We start from the raw sequence: 25990 nt of genomic DNA, 5'->3' as shown, positions 1-25990 counted from the left end.
GTATTTCTAGAAAATTTTGAATGTTTTTTTTTTTTAATGTAAAAAATAAAATTTTAAAAATAAAAAAATATTATTTTAATATATTTTTAAATAAAATAAATTTTAAAAAACAAAAACAGGATTGCTGATCCTTGAATAGCAGAAGAGGGCGACCACTGTAGAAAGAAAAAAATTTGATCCTTGTTTTCTTTTAGGTCATTAGTGCACGCCTAAGTTAAAGCTCAACTTTAACAAATTTTTTAAATAGAAACTAGAAAGAAAAGGTTCAATTACAAGTCTCATGAGGTAGCTATCATGAAATAAAAAATCACATAAACGCGTCAATGAATTACAAATTCTTTAAATAGAAAGAGAAGGTTCAATTCAATAGCACCTTTGATGGGGTTGAAATTAAGAAAACCTCATTAAATGGGACCATAAGTTCCAGAGTTGCCATCAATGGCTGCCGACAAGAAATTACCGGATCGGTTTTAACTTCAGTGAAGATGGAGCGACAGACTGAGCAACTAGCCATATAGCCTTTTCCACAACATCCTGATTTTCCTCCTCGATAGCAAAAAAACCAGTACGAATGAAGGTTGTAGATTTCATTTTGTTTTGTTTGGAATATTTCATATTAATTTAAAAAATAATTTTTATTTTATTTTAAATCTCGGTTTGTTTTGAATTTTTTTTGTAAAATTTCAGCCAGAACATTCTGGTTTTATTTCACATGTTTCGTTTTGCTCTTAAAAAATCATTGAATCAAATTAAACCTTGTTCAATTTAATTAATTACACCATCCAATTATAAAATTATTATTTTCAATAATAATGATATTAATAATAATATTGAAAATTATTATTACTATTTTCATTAACAATATATTAATTTTTTAAAATTAGATTTATCACTAATATATATGGTTTATATTCAAGTTGTTTTTTTTCATGTTTATACTTTGTAGGAATTTAAGCAAAACAAGGGATGCTTTAGATTCTATTAGTCTTGATAACATTGACCTAACTTTATATTTAAAATATTTGTGTTAAAATATTTTACTTTTATATATTTTGATATTTTGTTTAAATTGAATTATTTTAAGTTAAAGATCTATTTAATTTTAACTATTTATAAATATTTTAAATATAAGTTGATATATACATGAACAGTACAACCCCAAAACGACACGTCAAAATACTTTAAAACTAAAACATTTCATTCTAATTAAAAATATAAAATACCTATCAAAACAAAATTGACAACTTTAATCCGAATCTCAGTCCTGTCCACGATATGGAAAAACATCTTGACTCCTCTTCCCTGTCATTTAATTCCTTCCGGGGATCACGATCTTTCAAGAAATATGGCAACTAGACGATATTGTCTGAACGCGACGATCCTAACTCCTCTCTGTGCAAATTTCGTTTTCTTTGCAAGAAAAAAGGTCCGTGATTATGATTTTTTCAGGGTTATCAATTATTCTGTAACTCATCTCAAGTTTTTGTTGCTAGCATTTTCGTCGTAAGGAAATGCCCAAGGTCCCAAGGATATGTTATGAGGGGTTGCAATTTTCCGCTCCAAAGCTTACATTTTTCATTGATTTGCCTCCTGTACAGCTAGTGGACATAGATTTTTATTTTTAATTTAATGTGGGTATTCAGGTCAGTTTACGTGTATCTCGACTAATTCTATAGGCCCTGAAGTTAACGACCATGTAAGCCTCTAGTGGCCATCATATAAGTAACCACAGGGTTCAAATATGGCGTATGGAATACTAATTAAATTCCTTTAAACATTGTTACAAGCAAATATTCGAAGAGGAATTCCAGTCCCAGCCATGAGTTGGTAAAGTGGATCGGTGTAAAGAGCTATGATTATTTATGGTTTTTAGTTTGACTTTTTTTATCTACTAATATTCCAGTCCCTTGTTTAAGGGTACTGTCACGGGGGTAATTTTTCGCAAGAAAATTCAACTCGTGCGGCAGCCTAGTCCCTCACTAGACTCAGCCTTCTCTCGCCACTCCCACTCGTGTTTGCCTAGTAACTAAGCAAGCGGAATACACAAGCAAGAATAACAATCATAGTGCACAACAAGCTTTACAGGAACTCTTTCCCAACCTTTATTAATCTCATACACAAAGGAAACTATACACAAATCCGTATGTGTGCTATGCACAAAGATTACATGCTACACAAGCTACCTCTAACTAGTGTTCTTGCATGCCCCTACATGCTGGACATCCCCACCCGAATGCCCTTACATTTTGAACATTCCCACCCGAACGCTCTCTACATTTGGAACGCTCTCACCCGAATGCTCTCCCCACACACAAGAGTTGCATCTTGTATTTATAGACAAGCAAAGGAGCTGCAAAGGCTCCTCCCCATTATCCCCCATTTTCGGGACCTAGTGGAGCACTACCTGTCCCCTACGCTCCCATGTTTTCAGGACATGGTGGAGCACTACCTCACACCCATTATCCCATGTTTTCAGGACATAGTGGCCCGGACAGCACCCAAGTTATGCTCCCACGTTCTGCCTCCCATGAAGCTGCCACTTCCCCCATTTTCGGGTTGTCTGCTTGCCAGCCCCAGCTGCCAGTTTCTGCTGCGTCAGCTGCTGACTTAGAAGGTCCATCACCTAAGTCCCACGTCCATGCCAAGTCACAAGCTCAAAGACTCGCATAGACCATTGCATGCTGCCTGCCGAATTCATTTCTGCTTATGCAAGGCTGCCGCAATCCATTGCTGCCAAATTCTAGGTAGTGTGCCTTCGTTGGCGCGTCCCAGCGCCTAGAGCTCTTTTCCCATGCCTTGGACAGTCCTTCGCCCAAGTTTCCAATCGTGCCCAGTCGAGTCCCTGACTTGCACAATTTGTTGCGCGCTGCCGAATCCGCATCTGCGTGCAGGCTGCCAATTCCTGCGCTGCCGAATTCGCATATGCGTGCAGGTTGCTCCTGCCTACGCTGCCGAATTCTGTGATAGCCCCAATTCTCGTCAGCCTACCTCCTGACGAGGCTTGGACAGTCCCTTGTCCAGCCCATGTTCGTCAACAATCTTCGCTGCCGATTTTTCTTTGACGAACCTACAACCGTATAAATCTGCGCTGCCGATTTCTCGCACTGATGGCATGGCTGCCAGCACCCTTAGGCCTTGTTTTGGCCAGCCAGCCGAAGCGTGCAACTCGTGCACATTCGACACTATGACAAGTACCATCCATCATTATTCCTTGCCCGACTGTCACGCTGTAAATTAATTCCTCCTGTACGTATACGTGATTATATATGCATGCATGACTTCATTCTCGTTGGTGGGAAAACATATATCTCTATATTTTGCATGATTTGGATGCTAATTTATCTCTCTGATTGACGTAGAAAATGTTGTATGTCTTTATGTTTAAATAGCTGAACATCCAAGCATGCTAGAACCATAAACTTTTCCATTCTAGCATGGAGACTATGAAGCTTACAGTTTCCAACTCAATAAACTACGCAAAAGTGATTACCTACCGACTGGGCATATTTGAGACCTATAATTGAAAATCTTTTAATTTTTTTAAGCTTTTTATATAACATTAAATATAATTATTTGTCCACTTACAAAAAAAAAGATATAAAAAGTGTAATGGTAGGGAAAAAAAGAATTTATTATATCATTTATTTTATAAAATATAACTATACATATAATATAAATATTTCAAATATAATATTACAGACATATAATTATTCTTTGGTAATTGAAGAACATTTAAAATAATTTTTTTCCCTATGGTATCCTAATTTTATAACAAATTTTATATGATTTAAAATGTATAATTACCATATAATATACCATGTTTTGTATTTGAATGTGTTTTTTTAATAATATTATGAAAGTATTAAAGTATTTGAACATTTAAAGTATTAGATGCACTAATATACTTTTATGTTGTATATTAATTATCTTAATATATTATTTCATATATAAATATATTAGTAATTTATTATTTCGTAATAATATTATATTTTAAAATATTTTATTAATATATATATATATATATAAATTTATGTTTTTCCTTAACTCGAAAATGAATTTCCTTAATGAATTTTTCACAATATAATCATACATGAAAGAATTAAAAAAAAATACTTTATAAGAGAATACATTCCAGCAAATAAATATAAAGTCAATTATAGTTTGATACCTAATTTAAGGTTTGCCCCCCTTTTCTTTTCTTTTTTTCCTTTCGCCAATAACAACAACCACAATATTAACAAGTCCAAATTCCAATGTCACGACAAAATGAAAGACCGAAGTCTTCCACTAACCTTCTGATATAGACGTGGGGGACCCTTCAAGCAACATTTTTATTTCTTAGCACAAAGTCTTCGTCAATGACTACTACTCACAACTACAGATCAGAAACCCTCCCCGGTCTTGATTTATCAGGGCTTGGTTTTTGAGACCGTATATTAAACATTACGCTCAGGGAATTTCAGAATTCATTAGAGAGCTAGCGATGAATCCTGATCATTTTGATAATCAAGAGGCGGTCTGGGAATGGAGGTGGGAGAGGTGCATCCAGGAAGCCACTGGAGATACCTCCTGTAAGTAATAACTGATCATTTATACTAGGAGCAGCAGTAGCTTGTGTATCTTTATTAATTATTTTATTGTTTGATAAAGGGTTTGTATTTTTATCTTGCTTTGGTTTATTGGCGCCTCTAATTTTCCAAATCAAGATGCTGTGCCTTTGAGACTTTCGGCATGGCGGTATGAACATGAACCCAAACTTATAAGCCGAATCTAGTTGATTCAAGATTCATAAAATTAACTCGCCCCCTCACAAAAAAAACTAAAAAAGAAAACAGAAAAAAAGACAAAAAAACAAAGTTATAAGAAATGACGCTGTAGCTACCAAACAATTTTACCCGGTAGCGGCTGTAATTATAACTGCAGTGCTCTCTCTCTCTTTTTTTCTGAGTATTTCCATATGCTGCATGTATAAAACTTAGCGTGAAAAGAAAACAGCAGCAGGACCACCCCCATCAGCTCATTTTTCTGATTTGTCTTGTGGTACTGTCCTAATTCAACAGTCTTGGATGCAGCAAAGGCACAATTTGATAACACGGCTGCCGGAACAAGTACCACATCAGTACCCAAAACAGAAGATCGACGCGACAGGAAGAAAGGTTACGACAAAGCATATCGCGATCGTTGTAGGGTACTCACTTTTTTTCTTAATTAATCTATTTATTTTCTTGAGTAGTACTGCGCTACATAAAAAACTGGTCGTTTAATATTATATATGCAGGAAGACAAGAAAAGACAGGAGGATGAATTGAAGATGCAAGCGGTAGAAAATGCACGCTTGAAGGATGAAAATGAATCCCTGGTGAAGGAAAAAGATACCATATTGAGTCCAAACCTGGAATTAGCAGCAAATGTGATAGATCAACTTAAAAGTGAAAATCACGACTTGAAACGTATTAGTGACCACCAAATAATTCGTCTGGATGCATTAACCGAAAAGATTGTAAATATTTTATATTCCAGGCCTTACTAATTACTTGTTTATACACTCATATATTTAGTTTATTTTATCACCAGATATAGTTCAGGAATCAAAACAATCATATCTTATACTGCTTGGATGTTTATTCCCCGAACAGGCAAGCCACGATGAACTTAAAAGCCTCCGTGATGAAGTTGCACGATTGAGAGAAAACGTCAATATCCAGGATCCCAGGATGCAAGAAAAGAAACAGCTCTTGGAAGAGCATCTGAGGTTAACAAACGAAAACAGGCTGCTGGAATTGCAAAATGAGTTTTATTGCAGGATGATACAAAATGAGAGGCACCCTGGAAATTAAGGATGAAGCTGAATAAGGTAACATGTCTATTTACCAGTTTAATTAACGATATCTTAGACAAATAACTTGCCATCTAATTAACTGTATTGCAGGAGTGCCACATATAGCAGCGGGTTGCACGACTGCTTTTATTAGATGCCGATCGTACTATAGATTATCTTGATGGCGCTCCTCTGCTTTCCACCCTTCGACGAATAAGGAAAAGAGGAAGAAGATGGCTTTATTGCGGCAGAACAATCAAAGGTCTTCCGTGTTGGTGTTGTGTTTGCCGGCGAATAAATGCTGGCGCCTGCTTGAATTTGTCACGCTTGTTTTATCTATCTATGCATCAACTCTCAAGATTAATTTTTCTATCAATCGCCTCCCCTATTGATTAATGCTGGTCCTGGTAAGGTTTTAGTTACTTCCTTTTTGTTTCATGCTATATCCTTTAATGGGTAGATCATCATATTGATAACATATACATCTAATTTAATAAATTATTGATCAACATTTCTATTAGAGAGTTCAACCTCGTTTTAACAATTTATATTTTCATTTTAAAATGATTTCTGAAAATGGCACCAAAATAATTTTAATGATGACATAATCATAAATTTTAACCTACTATCCATATATATATTCTTTTAATCAAATTAAAAGGTTAGCCTTTTTTTGCTTGGATTGTTTTATTGTTATTTTTTTAATTGATTTATTTTTTTATTTCATTTTTAATATTGGGTTGGTTAAAATTAGATTTTATAATTTTTTTATTTTTTTTTATTATGTTATCTTGATATTATGATTTGGGTTATAAGTTTGGCAAGTGAACTCGAGTTTACCCATATAGTTTTTTTTTAATTTAATATTTCTTTTCAAGTTTATCCTTTAATATTGTATAATTACGGATTGACATTTTATAATTGATTTTGACTTACTTTCTATAGTGTTTTACGGTTTCATGACCCGAGTCGTTGATTTAATAGGTTAATCTAAATTAATTCAGCATGTCGCCATCTAATTTTTTTTTAAAATGACATTGAATATGTCGCCGAGTCAATCTTTAAAAAGAATGTCTAATTTGCATTATATTTTGATTTCATGATTAAATTATTTCTTAAAAATGCATTGGCAATGCGTTGATATTTTTTTAAATTAAAAAATAATAATCTGACTACAATACAACGTAGGCTAATAATCTTATTATTTACTATTTACAAGAGATATGTAAATAAAAAACAATACTAACATGAAATTCTTAGTATATGTTTTGTATTATGATAATTTTTGTAGTTGTAGTTAAAAAATATTTTTAATTATGTTTTTTAAAAAGTATTTAAAAACAATATGTATTTAATTAAAATTATTATGAGATAGATTTTTGCATGTAAAATAAATAAAAAGTAGATCACCATTAATTAAAAATAGTTCATTTTAGCTTCTACAAAACTAAAATTTAAAATATAATTATACATGAGATCCATTATAAAATGCATAAACCATTTAACTAAACAAATAATTTTTTTAATGGATGTGCAAAAAAACAAAACAAAAACTATCACATTACAGCATGTTCTCTTAGCTAACAATTAGATTTTTGACAAGATTCGAGCTATGTGACAGGATTGAAGGTTCATGGGCGGTGACGAGCTTACGTTCTACTTCCATGGCCAGGAGGACAAGAATTTCTGCCTAGAGCATCCTGAAAAACAAGCTGAAAGTACAGGAATAACAGTAACTTCATTATGTTTCGAACCCATGTCAAATCTCATCCTAAAAAACAATTCCAAGCAAATTCCCAAATTTTCCCGGCGAGAAAACCCAAAAACAAAGGAATTCCAGGAGAACAAGTCTTACTCATGCAATTCATCGAACGACTTAAGTGCATCTTTTGTGCGTACCAATCTAACATAACCAGCCAACACTTGATCACCGATGAATCCATGATTATAATTCACAGACTTGATTGCCGAAGTAGTTAATGTTATGCTTGGTTGTCGACTCCCTCGTTTCGCTACATAACAACCCCTTTGTATCATTTAGGCCCCTACTCATATTATAGGGTCCTGCAAGGGATCGTAAGACACTCGAGCATCCTCGTGAGGGGAAACCCAAACCCATTAGTCGCTCTAAACAAATCTGTCATACTTGAAAATCTACTGTACTAAGAAAAGTGGCTAACCTTAAACTGAATTCGCTCAATAGATTCTAGCAAATCCTTACTGAAATTCTCCAAACGCAAGCGACTAGTTTTTATGGTGATTTTGGAGTGGTTTTTGTTGGCCATCCTTTCAATTTTTCAATGGCAGTCTCTCTCATCTGAAGTCGCTTAATGGTGGTTGTCTTGATTTTTTGAAAAGTGAGAAAGTCAGGGTAGTAACAAGTAGCTCTGGGAATGCATTTGAAGCCGCCCTATAATCTTCAACCACCTGCCCACTATGTCGACAAATTCGCTTTCGTATCTTGAGGAAAGTTTTGCTTCCTCAGCCAGGCAGGATTGTTTTAGAAAGCTGACAGTACTTTGCTTACATTGTTCTACTTGTATGTCAGAATTTTTTAAGTCTTTCTAGGATGTAATACCACGAGTTCTTAGGTAGCCGACCAGCAAGAGGAAGCCTGGAGATCAGAACTGTAACCCTAGGGAATGACAATCCTTTCTGAAGTTTGGTTTCGCGCCTTCTCTTCTATATTGATAAAAATGGGCTTCTCTGAGGTCTAGCCTTGGTCTTTGCTTGCTGTAATATTGGGTTGAGAAAATAGCAGAAAGGGATGCCTTTCACCAAATGAGTTAATATAGATGAGTTTCAAAAAGTTCAAAGCAAATCAATTAGTTGAACATTTTCTATCTCTGCCACGAAAGCAAGATGATCCAAATCCTGAGGGTAATGATACGATTTCTCTAGACAAAAAGAACTGGATAAATTGATAAAGGGGAAGAGATTAAAATGGAAGCATAAAAAGATTACCTGGTTTAATGATTATACGTTCGTCAATAGGTTGTTTGTTCAGCTAAGGTTTTAACAGACAACAAGCGAGACAGAAACTCTTTCCACATCCACGTACCTTACCAGAGTTCTCGCTTGCTTTGAAGTTACTAATTGGTTGTAATTTATTCACCACCCGACGGCCTCGATTTAAATCAATGAATTGCTCTCCATTAAAATGTACTGAGACGTCAGCTTTCGATTGTGTTTGCAGTCTTCTTGCATGCACAGTGCACATTTAGAAAAGTGAGGTTGCAGGTGGTTTCAACAGCATTGCAATTTCTATGGGGGCGCTCACCAACCATTCTAACAACAAATGATCTCAATTCCATTCCTTTAGTTAAGAAGAAAAAAAAAAGTGTGTTGCAGAGAACAAAACTCTGATAAGTGATTTGAGAGCCGAACAACCCCAGAAAAGCCCAAAGACTAGTACTAGTCTTCCAGGAGGGAGAAATCAAAGGAGACCCTAAAAATTAAATGGTGTGCTTAATTTGTAATCAGGACAGCAGTAGAGACAAAAATTGGGCACATCAGGACATCCAAAGGGAAATGTGCCATTACAAAAAATGAATTCGTCACCACAAGTGATGGTACAATATGATTTGGTTCTTAGAGTGAAGAAATAGCGTTAGTTCAGTGGTATAACCATCCAAGGTGGTGGCAAGTCCATTTCTCTGTAAAGACTTGAAAAGCATCCGTGAAAAACAAAACTGAATATGAGTTTTGTTTTTCTTTAGGGGGTGGAGAGGATATCCAGCTGCACCCTGAATTCCTTACTAGACAGCAATTTAGGTTATGTAAAATCATCCTTTATAGATATTGAGCTTGTATTCTTTCTCTATTCTGTTCCCACCATGACTTCGCGTGCACTTCTCCGAATTGTTCTCGGCTGTGAACATCAAATAGAAAGACAAAATGTCAACGAAATATAATCGTTATGTAAGGTAGAGCCATCAAACTTGGTTAACAAGAAGTATACCGCCATCCAATGAAAACAAAATCATACCACCAGCTAAAAAGGAAAAGCAGAAGAACATTTTTCATATGAAAATAGTTTTGATTTTAACAAGCAATAAATCCATTTTTAAATCTTATTTTTCATGTTGTATATGCTTCTGGTGGTGCTCATGTAAGTGAAGTTTTCCTTCAATAGTTTCAGCCACCAAAAAAGATGCAGCATGAGATGTGAATAATCAAGGATTTCCATTACCTGAATCTAACACGCCTGAGCTCCCTAGTGCCATCGGCTAATTGTCTGATAGTGATGTAAACCCCTGGTTCATCTTGCTCAACCCATTCTGCCTCCACGTCGCTGGCATTGCTAACTGAAATAGAAGGCTCATCCCTCGATGATGTTGTCGTCCGTGATGCATCTATTGAAGATGCCTCGCCTTTTGGTCCCATATAGCCACTTGAACCAGGGTGGTAGCGCTGGTTGCCACCTTGATCCATAGTGTCAGGTGGGAAATAGCCTTTACTTCCAGAAGGTTTATAGTAGTTTCTTGGAGTAAACGATGGAGCCATAGGGCTTTCCCTTGCAGATTCCATCCTTGAGTAGGAAGAATCTCTTTGCTGATTTAAAAAACAATTTTCTGTCAGTAAAATTTTCAAGAAGTGGACTTTTTTTTTAAGATAACGAGGAGTTTCAATAGATAGAAGTAGTGGTGTGAAAAAACAAAAGGATATTTTCTTAGTTGGATAAAAAGAAGAGGGAAAGCATGAAACAGGCATTTGTTGCAATAACGTGTCCAAAACTATCTTTCAATTTAAGTTCTGGAATGACATTTATTTTCCAACGTCGCATCAGCTGTTTCAAGTTGATAGCAATGAGGAGGAAAGTCTCATGCATAATAAGCTCATTAAAGCTTTACAAGGAAGGTAAAGGAAATGTCAACCTTCAGTGCTTTGGAATGGTAAAGGCTTAAACATGATTATGAAAAAACATTCCATGATCAAATAAACAGGAATGGAATCGTTTTGACTCAAAACCTTGATATACTTTTTCTAGAGAATCTTTTAAGCAGCAAGTTAAGATAGAAGAGATTTACCTCATCCTCACACCTTGGGGGAGTGTGAAGTGCTTGCTGATTAAATCTCTGGACATTATAGAGCTCCATGATTCTGTCGTAGTTCTCGCCCCACCATCGCTGAGCTTGCCATTTATTAAACATCTCCCGGCTTCAAAACCCAAATGCCTGAGTAATGTCAGTTTGCGCTTACACAAGCCAACTTAAGCTATTGTAATTTCTTTTCTGTTCACTTGCAAAACCCTATTACAAGGATTCTCTAATTTTTTTGTAGTTCATTTTTATCTGTTTGGAGCTAAAAGACAGATTGTTAAAGATAACTGAAACACACCTGAAGCGAATACGCTTTAGATCATTTCCTCCATTAGGGAGAGACACAAAAGTAATGTGAACACCTGGCTCCACCTGTGCCATCCATTCCTTAGGCTCATCATCATTCTCCAGCACCACATCACAAGACTGTGCTGAGATAGACTCTGCTCGTCCAGGGGTCCGGTCACCACCGTACAATGCAGTAAATCTAGATTCAGCTCTGGCACCTCGACGGTGACTGGGAGTGGTAAAATCCCATGCAGGGGTTGAGCTTGAGCTTCCACCTCCAAAATAGGGGTATGGAACCCCTTCTGAAGCTGCATCGAAGTCAGGGTAAGGTCGCTGTCCTTTCTTGTAGCTGCTGGGACCTGTGCAGGGCTTGCATTGCTTATAAGCACCAGACATTTTTAGTGCCATATCCTTGATCTGAACATTATTGAAATGCGTGGTTGATTAGAATTGCAAAAGAACTATATCATTCTATAAAAGAAATTGAAATATTTGGAAGTTGCGCAATAAAGTTTTCAATACAGAAATAAAAATTGCGATGGAACAAAACTTAAGGGAGGTAACGAAAAGGATGGGCAATTTAAAATCATTTTATATTTTAATATGTTTGCTGCACATAGATAAATCCTGAATATAACTCTGCCTAAAGAAAGCACCAGGTTGCTTTATATAGACAGTCATAAAATGCTAAGATAATGATGCATCTGCACAGATACTCTAAAACATTTGGCAAAAGATCAGAATAAAAACAGACACATCAGAGGGGTTGAATCTGATTTACAGATATAGTAGCTGGTGCCTGTTTCTGTTGTGAACATGGAGTCTCAGGAAAGACATAACAGAAAGTCCCTTGTGAAACCAATTAACCATGCCGGCAATTAGTCGGCAATTTCATCAGAGAAGAAATGAAATCCTAAGGTATTGCTACTCCTTACAGTAAAAAGTCTAATGCCTCAATATAAATGGCAGCAAAAGACCTTTCTGCCTACTTAGCACAATCAATGACTCTAACGCGCATATATATATATATATACACACTTCTGTGTGTGTGTGTTCCTGTTCGTTGAAATAGTTATTATATTTGGCGGTGCAAGATTTGATGTTGCAACTTATGGTGGCCAGAGCAAGCATGAAGGAGCAATTTGCAAGCAAGCCTACAGCAATTATTTCTCATTTGAACAAGGTGCCTTCGTTGCAAAATGAAGTATATTGCCCATCACAGAAGATGCCTGCAAAGGGGACGCTGAACCATCTCATTGGATGAATAAACGTTAACTGGCCTGTACTCGTGGATAGGAGGCAGACACGGGCAGAAAGCAGAAAGCAGAAAGCGGAAAACGGAGTTTTTACACGCAAAAAAATCTGCAGTGGTGAATACTGCAAGGTAAGAACAGGAGCCAACTCTAATGGTCTTGCACAATCTGAAATGATTATGTACTTTTGTGCTGCACACTAATGGACGCTGGCCTCATTTCACTGCCCATTAACAGAGCAGGCAGATTCTTCCTTTATCCATACTATTATATGATATATATCCAACTTTTGAGTTACAGTGGAACGACAAGAATTCAATGGTGGGTCGGATCAAAGACATCTAAGTGTCTTTTCGTAAATATCATCAATCTTTTCGTAAAGATCCCCACTGCTGCTCAATGTGGGAAAATATGCTGGTTATTATGCTGTCTTTCATTTTCGTATTCCATGGCAAACATGGCCAGTACAATGTCATGGGTATTTTTAAAAATTTAACTTCATTGTTCAGAGAGCATTTCAGGTTTTTTTTCAAATAAAAGAGCTTGAAAGTGTGTTAGCAGTGGGTCAACCCAAAATTCCTAGAATCATTTGACTTCTAAACTAGAACTAGAATATCATCTGCTAGTACAAAAGGTCTCAACAAGAACCCAATGGTATGAGCTAGCCTCATTCGTGGTGAAAGTGATGTCACCGCTACCAAGCTATAAAACGTGGTCCGATGGGGTAGCTACCACTCTAAACAAAGCCTTACATTACAGTCCTGTGAGATTCTCTATGAGAGATTTGGCGATGTTGTCATTTTACTGAAACACTGCTTTTGAGTTTTCAGCTCTGACAGCTGCTGTGGAGGAGGTACAAGGTCTGCAGAGGTTCAACCAGCCCATAGCTCCATAAAGTTGAATAGGGTTTTACAGTTATGAAAATCTGTTTTAATAATAATAATAATGGCAGTCTTTTTGGAAATAATTTTCCAAATTCAAATTAAAAAAAAAAAAAAAAAAGAGGAGCGAGAAAGAGAGGAACTGGAAGGGTGTGTCTCCAAGTCAGCAAGCAATATTTTTTATTTTTTATTTTTTATTTTACTATACCTGAAATACTAGATTTTGATAGTATGAGGAGACCGTAGACAGCCATGTGTAAACGTGAAAGATGCCAAAAAAAAAAAAAAAAAAAAGGAAAAGATGGTCCCTTCCCCTTCTCACACTTGGACCCCACTATATCAATCACCACTTATAATATTGTTTCTTTACGTAAATAAGGAAAAGAGAAAATAAAAGCAAGCACATGAGACACCATCTATAGAGTGTGAAAGTCTATAATTATTATAATTATAAACTATGGTTTTTGCCTTAAGGAATTTATATCTTATGGTTTAAGATTTTTCAACAACACTAATTCTGTAGTTAATGATAAGTTTCAAGTTTTATCCTTATCATTAAAGGATCGTTTGGGAACGTTCAAAATTTTTTATTTTTCTTTTTAAATTAATATTTTTTCAATATTTTTAAATCATTTTAATATTAAAAATAATTTTTTAAAATAAAAAAATATTATCTTGATATATTTATAAGTAAAAAATACTGTGAAAAACAATCTCAATCATGCTTTTAAACACATCATGAATAGCTAATGACATCTAATAATAAACCAATTATTTCGTTTTGTTTTCATGTATGTTAGTGGAAATTGATTTCAGAAAACTGAAACTTTCCTAGCTAATTAAGGAATTTTTTGGGAATGTTGTAAAAGTTATTTTAATGTATTAAAATAATATTTTTTAATTTTTAAAAATTTATTTTTAATATTAAAATAATCTAAAAATATTAAAAAAATAATTTGAAATAAAAAATTTAAAAATTACTAAATTCATTGTTAGATTACAATGTCGAAACCGACATTAAACTCTGCGGACCTTAAACTACGGAAGACAACATTGAAACTTTTAAAAACCAGAGAAAGAACATTGGAAAATCTTAAATTGTAGGAACATAGGTGGGAAATCGGTGGATTTATAGAGATAAAAATGAAATTTAGCCTTTAAAATAATAATGTTGAGGAGGTAAGGGATAAGAGTAATTTGAACCTGTGAAGTGAGGCTTTTGACGGCTTCTTTCGTACTTGGGGTGCCACTTCCACGCGCTCCTCCTTCTTCTCCTCGTCCATCCTCCGCCGCTGGCTTGGTGCACGCTATGCACGTAAACATCTTCTCTCCTCTTTAGCTTTTATTTTTAGTTCTGAACCCTGCAAATGATATAATATTCACTTGTCATTATGCTGACAATGATTTCTAAATCTATCGCCTTTGTTTCTTGCTTTATTACTGTTTTCAGAAACAAAGTGAAAATGATGTTGGCGATGCGTTTGACCAGAATCTTTAACAAAAATCACAGATTTACAGCATGTGATCATCAAATCAACATCAACTGTAGCTGCATTTTTTAACATCAGTGGTTTTTTACTATTTCACATGGCAGTTTCCTTCCACCTCCAATAGCAAAAATCTACAGATTTCGTCTACGGCAACTGGCAAGACTCCAAGTGGGTGTATGAGCTACTCTGTCCAAGAAAGACAGTGGCATTTGATTGGATAGAGCAACAGTCAAATTACCATTGCAGCCATGAAGGGGGGGTTGTGTGAAGGGAATATGAGGTCAAATTGATCAGATATTAGAACATTCTAATATCCATATTTGAAGAAGCACACTTGCCTTATATGGGCCCTAACTTCAGTGTATATTACTGCATATGTTACTATTTATTTAAGGAGAGGCAGATAGGGAAAAAATAAAAAGAAAAGGACCGCCAGGTTTAAGACCAAAAAAGAAAAAACAATGAGAAATACCCAGAAACCAAAGGGAAAAAAGACAAACTAATCATGGAGACTTGCAAATCAAATGAAGTGAAGAAAGAATTTAAAGATTTGATTTTTGTTCTCAAGTTTTAAGGAAAACGATGCGTTTTTTGGGGGGAGGACAAAAGGCCAAAAAGATAAAGGGAGGCTCGGGATCGGAGAAACTAAAACAAAATAGAAAGAAGGAAAATGTTGGGATAAAACAGTGAGTCAAGAATGGACAAGGAAAACAAAATGGGGACATAGCCCCATTTGAAAGTGGTCTAATCTAATAAAGAATCAAGTTTGTGTATGACGAAGTTTCTGACATGCCCTTTAAAAAAAAAAAACCAGAGAGCAGTGAATCATATGAACTAGACAGCAACGCCCATCGATAATATATATAATCTCTGAGAGATCAAAAGAAAAACTCAAAAAGCAATATGAAGGGTCAATCAACTCGTGCAGAAGAGATTGATAAAAAGAAAAAGAAAACCAAAAAGAAATGTAGTGTGTAGGAATGATGAAAGCGGTAGTTGAATAGACAGGGAGACATGGAATATTTAAGAAGGGAAGAGTGAGCAACGTCCATATTTGTTTTCATGCCCTCATAAAACATGAGAAAGAAAAAAAATAAAAAATAGAAATGAAGAACTGCATCGTTATTATTCTGAAAACGACTTACCCAAAGCAAGATGACCCTCCCCCCGAAAAATAAAACACTCAACTGCTGCTGCTGTTGTTCTTAGCTGTCTACTTTATACAAGTACTGGTCTTCATAAATCTTGATCAGTGCTTTTGTTCCCGGATAGATATAATACTCTTGCTTTCTTTCAAATCTATCTCTGTTACTCTCAGCTCCTTTCAAATTTCACCATATATACTGCAATAAAACAACATTAAATCAGTCAAATTCTTTACTACCTAACGAAAAACAAATAGCACAGAAAGAGAAAAAAGCATATACGACAAGCAAAGCCACATTGAAATGGTTCTTGAAGAATAATAGCAGCACGATTGGAGATTTATTCTACGACTAAAATGGATGGGTTTGAGTCTAAATCACCAAAAAAGCAAGCAACTTACAGAGAGAGAGACAAGAAATACAAATAGTAAAGTCATGCTCTGTTTGGTTGCTAAGAAAGTTCAAAAAGAAAAACCAAAAAAAGGAAAATATGAGGAATTAAAAGACATCCAACTACTCGATGATGAAACTACTTGCTCAGAATATACGAATCAAAAATCTTTAAAACGAGGTAAGGAAATAAAAATCAAAATGCTATGCTTTTGGTAGCGGGCCAGTGAAGAAAAAAAACCCAGATAAAAACGAAATAAAAATTCTTACCTTCATCAACCTCTTATCTCATAAGAACCGATTTTCTGTTGTTTGTGAGAGTTAGCAGCTGCTCCTCCAAGTTCTTGCAAATGAGATAGACAAAACCAATATAGAAAACAGCAATCTTTTTGGCTCTCCTTGAATCTCTTCCTTTTTTAACAGATTACAAAGAGATAGCATAAAATCCTTGTAATCAATTTTCTATTCACTGCCACCACCCGTAATCCCTCTAATTTCGCTGATGATTTAGTGTTAACTCAAAAACAAAAAAAAACAAAAAACACTCTTTCTTGCTATATAATAATAGCCGGGTTGCTTGCTAGAAGAGTGAAATGATATATCGGCGAAATGTATCAGATTTGGAGCTTCCCTCCCGGATTTAGTACGTTTCAACTAATCTTTCGTGAGTATTCAAAATGAGAAACTTACAGACAAGGGAAAGGAACAACTGGGAATCCTCGTATTTATATAAGAGAGACGCGACTTGACGCCGTCAAATTCCGACGTTACCCAACGGTTAAGGTGTGTCCACGGAGGATAATGATTACTTTTGTGTCGTTGAATAAAAAAAAAACAAATTAAACTTGTTGACCATCACGTTAAAATTCCTTTTTTCTTTTCTAGTTTTTTTTTTTTATGAAGGATTAAATTAATTTACGCACTTCATGATTACAAAAGCTTTGTCGTAGTACCTTAATAAATATAAAAAAATAAATATATGTTTAACTAAAAAATAATAATTTTAAAATGAATTTTTATATTTTCAAGCACATTCTTTTTTATTATTTATGAGATAATAATCAAACACTAACATAAATATACATAGACCCAAGAATATCATTTTATTATATTAAAAAAAGGAAAATTAATTGGTTAAATTTTTTATTTAATAATAATAGATATATTTAAATTAATTTATATTTCAATCCAAACTAATTTTGTTTTTAAATGAAAATATAATATAATTAGGATGACTTGAAAATTTTTAAAATGTTATTATCAATATCCTAATTATAAACATGAATGAATATACAATTGCAATAATTTTATTTATGTTATAAAGCACTATTTAAAATAGTTTGGTCTATTTCTATTTAGATCATATGATAGATATAATTGTAATCGGTGAATAAAATAGTTAAGTAACTGTTTAGAAACAAAATAATACTCCAATTCATAAAAAATTAAAATAAAAAAAGGGAAATTGGAACTTACTTTTTAGATACAATATTTCTTCATCTTGAAAATTAAAAAAATATATAGTTTTCTAGTTTTTTAAAATTATATTGAGTTTGAAAAACGCATTTTAAAGGTTCTCTATAGTTTTTCAATATAAATTTTTCACATTATTTTCAAATAAAAAAAACACATGATCAATACACTTTCTTTCTTTATATACAAGTACTATTGTCAATAAAAAATATTTAAAATATTTTTTTATATTTAGTTGGTTTCATAAATTTAATAGAAAAATTATATATTTTCTCATATTTAGTTAAATTTACTTTTTTATTATAAATCTAACATAAAAATTAGTTAACGATAAAATTTTTCATTATAATTTCTAATTTAAATAAAATATAATTAATATTATATAATTATATTTTCAAAAATATAAAATATTCAGAAATTATGCTTTTGATTTTTATAAAAAAAAATAGTTTTAGTTTTATTGTATTTCGTATTATAAAAATTCATTTTTTTTAGCAAATGAATACATTTTTCAAGTTTTTATTAAAAAAAATTGAGAAGGAAAAAAAACTAAAAAAACTGTTCTAACACACAATAAATTCCTTTAAAAAAAATATTTTAAGAGAGAAATTTTGATTAAGGAAATGGTTGTGGTAAATGAGGACATGCGAGGCCCGCATGTCTAGCTGATGTAAGGAGAGGGGATCTCTTACGTATGGTATCTAGCTTAGGTGGCATGGTGCGATTAGTTGGAAACCATGAAATGCTCGAAGAGAGAGATTGTAAGGCTGGGATTTGATCGTGAGATATTTGCAGGATGAGGAACCATGACTCTTTCGGTAACTTACCGCATTTTAAAAAATATTTTAGTTAAATAACATAGTTAATATATATATATATATATATATATATATATATGAATCTAAAATATTTGATCACAGATAATATTTGTGATTTTTTTTACAGCAGCATTCTAGGATAATTTTTTCTTAACTCCCTGCCTAAAAAAATAACATTTGTACCATTCAAATAATTAATTTTTTAATATTAAAATACAATTGATATAATATCTTTAATCATAAGTAACAAAATTATATCAACAATTAATATAACATAATATTTTATTAAAATTAAATAATATTCATGACATGTAACTTTATCTAATAATTATTTTAGCTCGTAAAAAAGTTTGAAGTACTCATAAAAAAATCTAGAACATCACTTTAACTCGTCGAACTTGATGACGGGTTTGTAATATATATATATATATATATATATATATATAAGAGTAACATCACTTAGATAGATCTGAAACCCTTGTAAATAGGCATGGGATACTTGATGACAGATTTAGAATGCTGGTGGACAGGATTGAAATGTTTTTAGATGAACCAACATCCCCATCATCTCATAAAAAAATAAAAGATAGATGTAAAATACATATAAAATATAGGTGGCAGATAGTCCAGCTAGTTAAATATAAGATAGGTGCAGTAAACTATAGAATGGAGGAAAGAGTGAAGAATTATTTCAAAGCTAATTTATATATAATTATGTGATAATAAAAATAAATATTTAAAAGAGTTTAAAAGATTTAAATTATGAAGAAAAAATGTATTATGTGAGCCAAAACCCCTATTTTCTTATATATATACATTTTTTATGAATATTTCTTTCTTTATTAGTAATGTGGTTTTTTTAACAAAACTTTAAGTAATTAAAATCAAAATTTGTAAGAGTTATAATCATTTAAATTTAGGAGGAAAATGCATTTATTAAGGAAAAACTCTTCTTTCTCTATTCCTTTAGTTTTTGTTTTTATTTTAATGAAAACATATTTTTTAAATAGAACATATATTTTATAATAAAACTTATTATAATGTAAAACGCAAGTTTCAATGAAAGAAAATAAAAACATCATGTCTTGATAATTTTTATGCACCTATATGAAATAATAAAAAAACAATTAATTTGTGAAAAAATAAAAAAAGAATTCACAATTAAAAATAAAAAATATAATTTATTATTATTTAATATTCAAATGCAATTTTTTAAAAATTCAAATAATAATTAGTTTGAGAAAACTATATTAAAAATATATAATAAACAAATAATAAAAATATGTTTTTTCTCACTGAATATTTAAGATAAAATGTTTTAAAAAAATTTTGAATATTAGATTCATATATAATTAATTCATAAAACAACTATAAATTTTGACATAAAACCCACCAACCTTATTTGGAAAATTTAGCATAATAGGATGATTTTTCATATCTCATTTTAATAATTTTATTTAAAGGTTTTGTTGTAAAATAAAAAAACTAAATAAATAAAAAATGTTCAAGGCCTAAAACATTGGACAAGTGCTAACTAGCCACTAGTCACAAGCCACGCACTTGGGTTTTTTTAACTTGGGTGGAAGATGTTGGGTTTGTCGAAATAACTACACAACTCGTATATAAAATATGAGATATAACATTCTATTTATAAAAAAAATCTAATAACATATAAATAAAAAAATATCAATTTTATCCTTAATAATATCACGTACACTATTTCAGGATAATTTTAGAAATTTATGCAATCAAGTCTTTGCTTGATTTTTCTAGGTTTAAAATTATAATTTCATGTATAAATTATATTTTAGTCCTTAATTTCTGAAATTTATTTACAATCAAGACACTTGATTAATTATCCTAATTTAATTTTTAACAAATGGTTCTTATGTGTGTGACCCATTAGGTTTTCTAATATGTTGATCCAAATATAAATCATGATCCTAAATAAAATAAATTAAACCATTTAACCAATTATCAATTAAATAAATCGATTGATTTATATTTAAAGATCAAATACAATATTTAACAACATGTCATGATCTCCCAAATATTTTTAAAAAATCATTAGTTGTTTGACTTAATCTTTTAGTGATCAATTTCTTAGTGTAATTATTATCATTTTATCAGGAATTTATAATTTCGATATTATAACATGAAGAGTGTCTATTTTGTTAAATTATATTTGTTCTCAAAATCATAGTTGTTAGTTTTTTAAATAATATTTGAAACTCTTTTTAAATCTCGTTACACCTTACACAAGAATTTTACAATCAATACTATTTAAGAACATGTAGAATATTTTTTTTTTATAATTCACATAGAATAATAAATCTTCGCTTAATCACTTAAATACCTTTATATAGTTCATGTTATACATATGAGCCTTTTTATAGACATATGTGATCTTTCCATGTGAAATTCTCATGCGAGTTAATTTAGTATGCATGTCATCTGACAAGTATCTACATATTAGTTCTAGGTATCCTTATAACTCAGTTTATTAGAACAACTGTTTCTTTCATAAAGAAAAAAAAACATAAAATGTGCTAGTCTCGATGGATTGATTTATTATCCTGCATTGATAAAGTGTCGGCCATGAATATATAGGAATAAAGCTTTAATACAATAAGAATCTCATAATTATAACAACTTTATAATTTTCCTTGCAAAATATTTTTATTCCATGAACTTTATCTTTACTCTAAATTCATTAATAAAATATTAGATTTATTATTCAAACATAAATAAATATTAAAAAAAAAGCATTTATTAATAATAAATATATCTTTATATAAACAAAATCAATGTCATATTTAATCAATTGATTAGCTATAGGGCATATACACTAATAAAAGACGTGTTGTTTACCTTTTATATATTATTTTTAAAACAAATGAGATGGTATATAATCTACATAGGTAGATGAAGTGTCACCATTGTAACAAATTAAGACCACTTTTGGTGCTTAGAAAATCAAAGTCTAGGTCATTTAAACTTTAAAAGCCTAAATTTCAGTCATTTAACCTAAAAATCATAAAAATCTAAAGAAAGTGATTTTCTATTCCAAGACACCCTTTAATTGGTAAAAAAACCTCAAAATCAAATTAAATAAAAGAAATATTTTTGACCCTCAATCAAATTTTTTTGCATGATTAAAGAGTAAAATTATCTCAATTGAACCCCCTCTCCAATATGAATTCATTAACACCAGGATCAATGTTTTTTTTAAAGCAAAATATAGTTGGCCAATTCCTTTATTTCTCCTCTCTTTGTCATGGTGAGTTTCTCACTTTTCTCTCAACATTCAGAGATTGAAACATACTCAAAATGAAGTTTAGGATCAAATTATAAATATTAAAACTAAAAGAACCAAATATAAGAAAAATGCAAAATTGAAGGACCATATTGTAAAAAATTATAAAATTAAGGGATAATATTGTAATTCGGTGCACCTAGATTTTGCATTGTTGATTTCCACATATTATAGAGCAATGTAGCAATCCAGTGTGCAAATATAAGTGAGTTTTTTTTTTTTTGGTAACCCGGGGTGTCCGGGCCAGCTTACGCGCACCACAACTAATCCCCGGACCCACTGAACACCCTGCAAGCCCAGTAGGCATGTAAGATACCGCGGGGGTGACAGGCGTGCACGCTAGGGCTCGAACCCAGGTGACAGAGGCAAGAAAACCTTGCCTCTGCCGCTGGGCTACAAGCCCTGGTGCATATAAGTGAGTTTTTAATCACTTGGCATGTGGGGTTGATCCAATCAATTTGAAGTGTCCAAATATAATTTGAATGATTGATAAAAATATAGTTTAACTTAAAAAATTTAATATTTAGATAACGATACATTGGATCAATCTAGATCAATCTTTGTTAACTAGTCAAATTCTTAACCCATATCATTAGACCGTGATAATTCATTAAAAAAAAATTAAAATAAATTATGAAGCTAGATTTTCAATCAATTAATGTTGAAAGATGAAACTTAAAAAAATCAATTAAAAAAAAACTTGAATCAATCTAAATTAATATGTCAAACCTACAACTTGATTTATGAGACCAGAATAACACTATAAAAAATAAATCAAAATAAATTATGAATTCAAATCTTAGTAAAGTTAATTAATATTGAAAGATAAAATTGAAAATAAACTAAATTAAAAAAAACCAAAAAAATAACAAAACATTGTTCTAATGAAAAGTTCTTTTTAAGAAAATGAAAAATAAATTCACTTCCTCTTGTTCATTAAGTTTAAGTTTTAGAAAAGTAATTTAATTATTTTATATATTAATTAATAAATATCTCATGTTCTTTATCATCCATTTATTTTTAAAGTTTAGATTAAAGTATATGAGAGAATCTCAGTCTAATTAACATGATACATCATTAAATTCTTGTTTTATAAGAACAACATGCATATTTTTCATTGCTATGTGCTAATAATTTACTAGTTTAATTCGAAGGTATATTTTAAAATAAAGGATAATTAAAAAACAAAAAATAATTAGAATGCAAGGGACAACAATAAAAGATGGTTTCTGTAAATGGCTTGGCATAAGGTGATCAAGTGTAAATCTTTTGGCACAATATCATTATTTTTTTATAAATTTTTAAACTATTATAATGTGTAGATATAAAAACAAATTTTAAAAAATAAAAAAAATATTTTAATATATTAATAATACTTTAAAAAATAACATTAACAGTGTTATCTAATTTGCAACCCAAACAACACGACACCGAATCTAACCAGGGTGTAAGTAAAAAAATCAAAGAAAAGACATCAGCCAGTAAGGGTAATTAGGGTTCTTAGGTAAAAGAAACTCATAATCCAGAAAGGGTGTCGAGAACAGAAGTAGAGAGAGAGAACAAGGCTTAGCTCTTCAAATCCTCGCCAACCAAACCATCTCTCGCTAGGCCAGTCCATACCTCCGACGTGCCTCACTTAATTCTCTCCTCATTCTTATGTCTATTCTCTCGCTAGGCCGGTCCAAACCTCCGATGTGCCTCACTTAATTCTCTCTTATCTGCAGGTTTGTTCTTAGAAAAACTGATTGAATAAGAACACACACTTTTAGGTGGAGAAGAGTTGGAAAAAGAATTGGAAAGTGTGGCAGAGAAGAGGCCATTTCATCGTTAAAAAAAAAAAGGGTTCCCTATTCATCTATAAAAAGAATCAGAAACTACAAGTTTGCAAAAGAGATGAGAAAATACGATGGATACAACTGAACAAAACTTTTTATTTTTTATTTTTATAATGAATAAAGTTTTGCACGATTAACACTACTTAAGTCTATAATAAAAGCACTCCCAACCTATAATGTTTATCTAATCTCTTTTAGTTTTTTTTTTTTTTAATTTAGCGAGTCCATTTCTTTATTTTTATCCAAATTCAAAACTTTCATTCTGCACTCATCAAATAATTAATGATCAGCCAAAGTTATCTGAATATCACCATATTATAGAAATTACTAAAATAAAATAACCATGGTAACTTTTCTCACATTTTAAAAAGATAAAGTATCAATTGAAATAAATTTTAGCTATAAAAAAGGTTAATTTTAGCGGCAAAATAAGCGAGATGTTGTTTGTCTCGACAGACAACACGTTGTTTATTGATAGCATGACTATTAGACCTAAACATTTTGAATTTAGCATGGCTGCCATGAAATATAATTTTAAAGAATATAATTAAAAAAAAATTAAGTAACGTACGAGGTTAAAAAACTAGAAACTCAAGATGGACAAAACCTTCTCTCTTTTATTTTATTCAGATGGTCTCTTTTAAATATTATTAATTTTTTTATTATGCGCTTAATTTTTGGTTTATGTATGGTTTTATTTTTATCTTTTATATAGATAAACTTTGTTTTTGAAAATAAAAAAATATTTATTTTCAGATAATATTTTTAATATGTATAGTCTTACATGTTTTTTTTTCTTTTTATTTTACTCAATCAATTTAATATTTTATTTTTTAATATTAAATATCTTAATCTATATATATCTCTCAGTTTTTTAAGTTTTGTTTTTAGGAATTATTAATGATTATTTATTTATTAGTATACATAATTCTTAATTTATTTAATTCTATATTTGCATAAAATTATTAATTTGTTATATTTTTTGAGTTACAAAAATACATTAAAGAAATTTATATATATGACTTTTTATAAAAACATAAAAATATTTAATCCAGGATGTAGCTCAATCTCAAAGATAGTTTTTTACATTCAACGTTTTCTTGATTTGGCCGGTTCCGAAGCGCGGGAAACCCAAGTAATCTAAGCCAAGGCATGGGTGGTGATTCGTCCCTGTCGACGTCCCAGGGTTCTTACCCCTATATAATGAATGCACTGTAACTCTCTGCAATCCATGGCCATACATCTGTTATAATAAGTTGACTTGATATTCCCTGCTGAAATGGAAGACTGAGGTACTTGGTCCCTTCGATTCATAGTTCCGAGGAAAAGAAATCTTTTACTTAGATTCTGGTGCAACATCTTTCACTATTTGTTGTTGTTAAGAAGAATATATTTGAACATTATTTATCAAAAAAAAAAAAATTAAGTACGAGACTTGCTCAGCTGCAAACTTATTTACTTAAAAATATATTAAAATAATTTTTTTTATTTTTAAAAATTATTTTTAATATTAGTATATCAAAATAATTTAAAAATATGTTAATTTAAAATAAAAAATAAAAAAATTCAAATTCTTTTAAAAATATTTTTAAAATAAAAAACAAACCGATATTACCGAGGTGCAAACTCAGTTGAAAAATTTCTTTTTATCCTGATTGCATGGATGTTGTTTTCCCAGAACAAGAGTATTCCTGAGAAACCCATCAATAATCTTATTATCTCATAATTTAAAATTATCAAAGAAATGTAATTGATTATGTTAAAATCGGCTCGAAGAATCCTGATTCTGATGGTTTAAAAAAATACACTCATATATATATATATATATATATATATATATATATATATGTGAACATCGAGAAACGTAAATTACTGACATTGATTAATAAAAATGGATAAATTATACACTTTGGAATGTGTTAAAAGCTGTTGCATATGTTGTAGCGATTTACTAATGACTCAATAAAAGCTTATTATAGGCCGCTAGCTCGTAGGTGACGTGCGTACCACTAGTAGCATGTGATCCAATGATTCTAAACTCAAATCGTATGTGAACCTTTTCTGTTGCTTTCTGAAAAGGGCTTTATTCTAACTCTTTCATTTTTTAAAAAATTTATTTTTTTCAGCTTTCTAGCCAAAATCAATTTTTAAAATTCTAGAAGTTGTTTATTTTAACATTTTAAAAATATTTTAAAAATAATTTATTTATTTTTATTTTTTTATTTCAAATTAATTTTTTTA

At 31.5% G+C, this 25990-nt stretch overlaps 2 protein-coding genes across 3 annotated transcripts; one reads left to right on the top strand and one right to left on the bottom strand.

Annotated features, from left to right (window-relative positions):
* Positions 1 to 4342: 4342 nt before the first annotated feature.
* On the top strand, positions 4343 to 6214 carry LOC133699919 (uncharacterized). 2 transcript variants are annotated; one of them, XM_062123440.1, is made up of 5 exons: positions 4343 to 4571; positions 5061 to 5188; positions 5279 to 5500; positions 5637 to 5854; positions 5930 to 6214. In XM_062123440.1, the coding sequence occupies exons 1-4, from the start codon at positions 4484 to 4486 to the stop codon at positions 5835 to 5837; spliced, it is 639 nt and encodes a 212-aa protein (XP_061979424.1). In that variant the 5' UTR covers positions 4343 to 4483; the 3' UTR covers positions 5838 to 5854; positions 5930 to 6214. The 2 variants fall into 2 exon arrangements, with proteins under 2 accessions (XP_061979424.1, XP_061979433.1); XM_062123449.1 differs by having other exon boundaries at positions 4346 to 4571; positions 5073 to 5188.
* A 3048-nt stretch (positions 6215 to 9262) lies between these two features.
* LOC133700885 (protein BREVIS RADIX-like) lies at positions 9263 to 17012 on the bottom strand. The gene is made up of 7 exons (XM_062124610.1): positions 16578 to 17012; positions 15918 to 16115; positions 14486 to 14643; positions 11159 to 11565; positions 10849 to 10978; positions 10011 to 10372; positions 9263 to 9689 (listed from the first exon to the last, which is right to left on the bottom strand). The coding sequence occupies exons 3-7, from the start codon at positions 14603 to 14605 to the stop codon at positions 9611 to 9613; spliced, it is 1098 nt and encodes a 365-aa protein (XP_061980594.1). The 5' UTR covers positions 14606 to 14643; positions 15918 to 16115; positions 16578 to 17012; the 3' UTR covers positions 9263 to 9610.
* Between the last annotated feature and the right edge of the window lie 8978 nt (positions 17013 to 25990).

This window comes from Populus nigra, chromosome 1 (assembly GCF_951802175.1).
Source record: "Populus nigra chromosome 1, ddPopNigr1.1, whole genome shotgun sequence".
Classification (NCBI taxonomy): domain Eukaryota; kingdom Viridiplantae; phylum Streptophyta; class Magnoliopsida; order Malpighiales; family Salicaceae; genus Populus; species Populus nigra.
This window is presented reverse-complemented; position numbering and strand designations above follow the sequence as displayed.

Coding starts and splice junctions, on each gene's coding strand:
- LOC133700885 (XM_062124610.1), bottom strand. CDS start 14,605: ATGTTTACGTGCATAGCGTGCACCAAGCCAGCGGCGGAGGATGGACGA. Junction 10,979..11,158: donor CTAAAGCGTATTCGCTTCAG/GTGTGTTTCAGT, acceptor TGGGTTTTGAAG/CCGGGAGATGTTTAATAAAT. Junction 9,690..10,010: donor CTCAGGCGTGTTAGATTCAG/GTAATGGAAATC, acceptor TGATGTTCACAG/CCGAGAACAATTCGGAGAAG.
- LOC133699919 (XM_062123440.1), top strand. CDS start 4,484: ATGAATCCTGATCATTTTGATAATCAAGAGGCGGTCTGGGAATGGAGG. Junction 5,189..5,278: donor CATATCGCGATCGTTGTAGG/GTACTCACTTTT, acceptor TTATATATGCAG/GAAGACAAGAAAAGACAGGA. Junction 5,501..5,636: donor ATGCATTAACCGAAAAGATT/GTAAATATTTTA, acceptor TTCCCCGAACAG/GCAAGCCACGATGAACTTAA.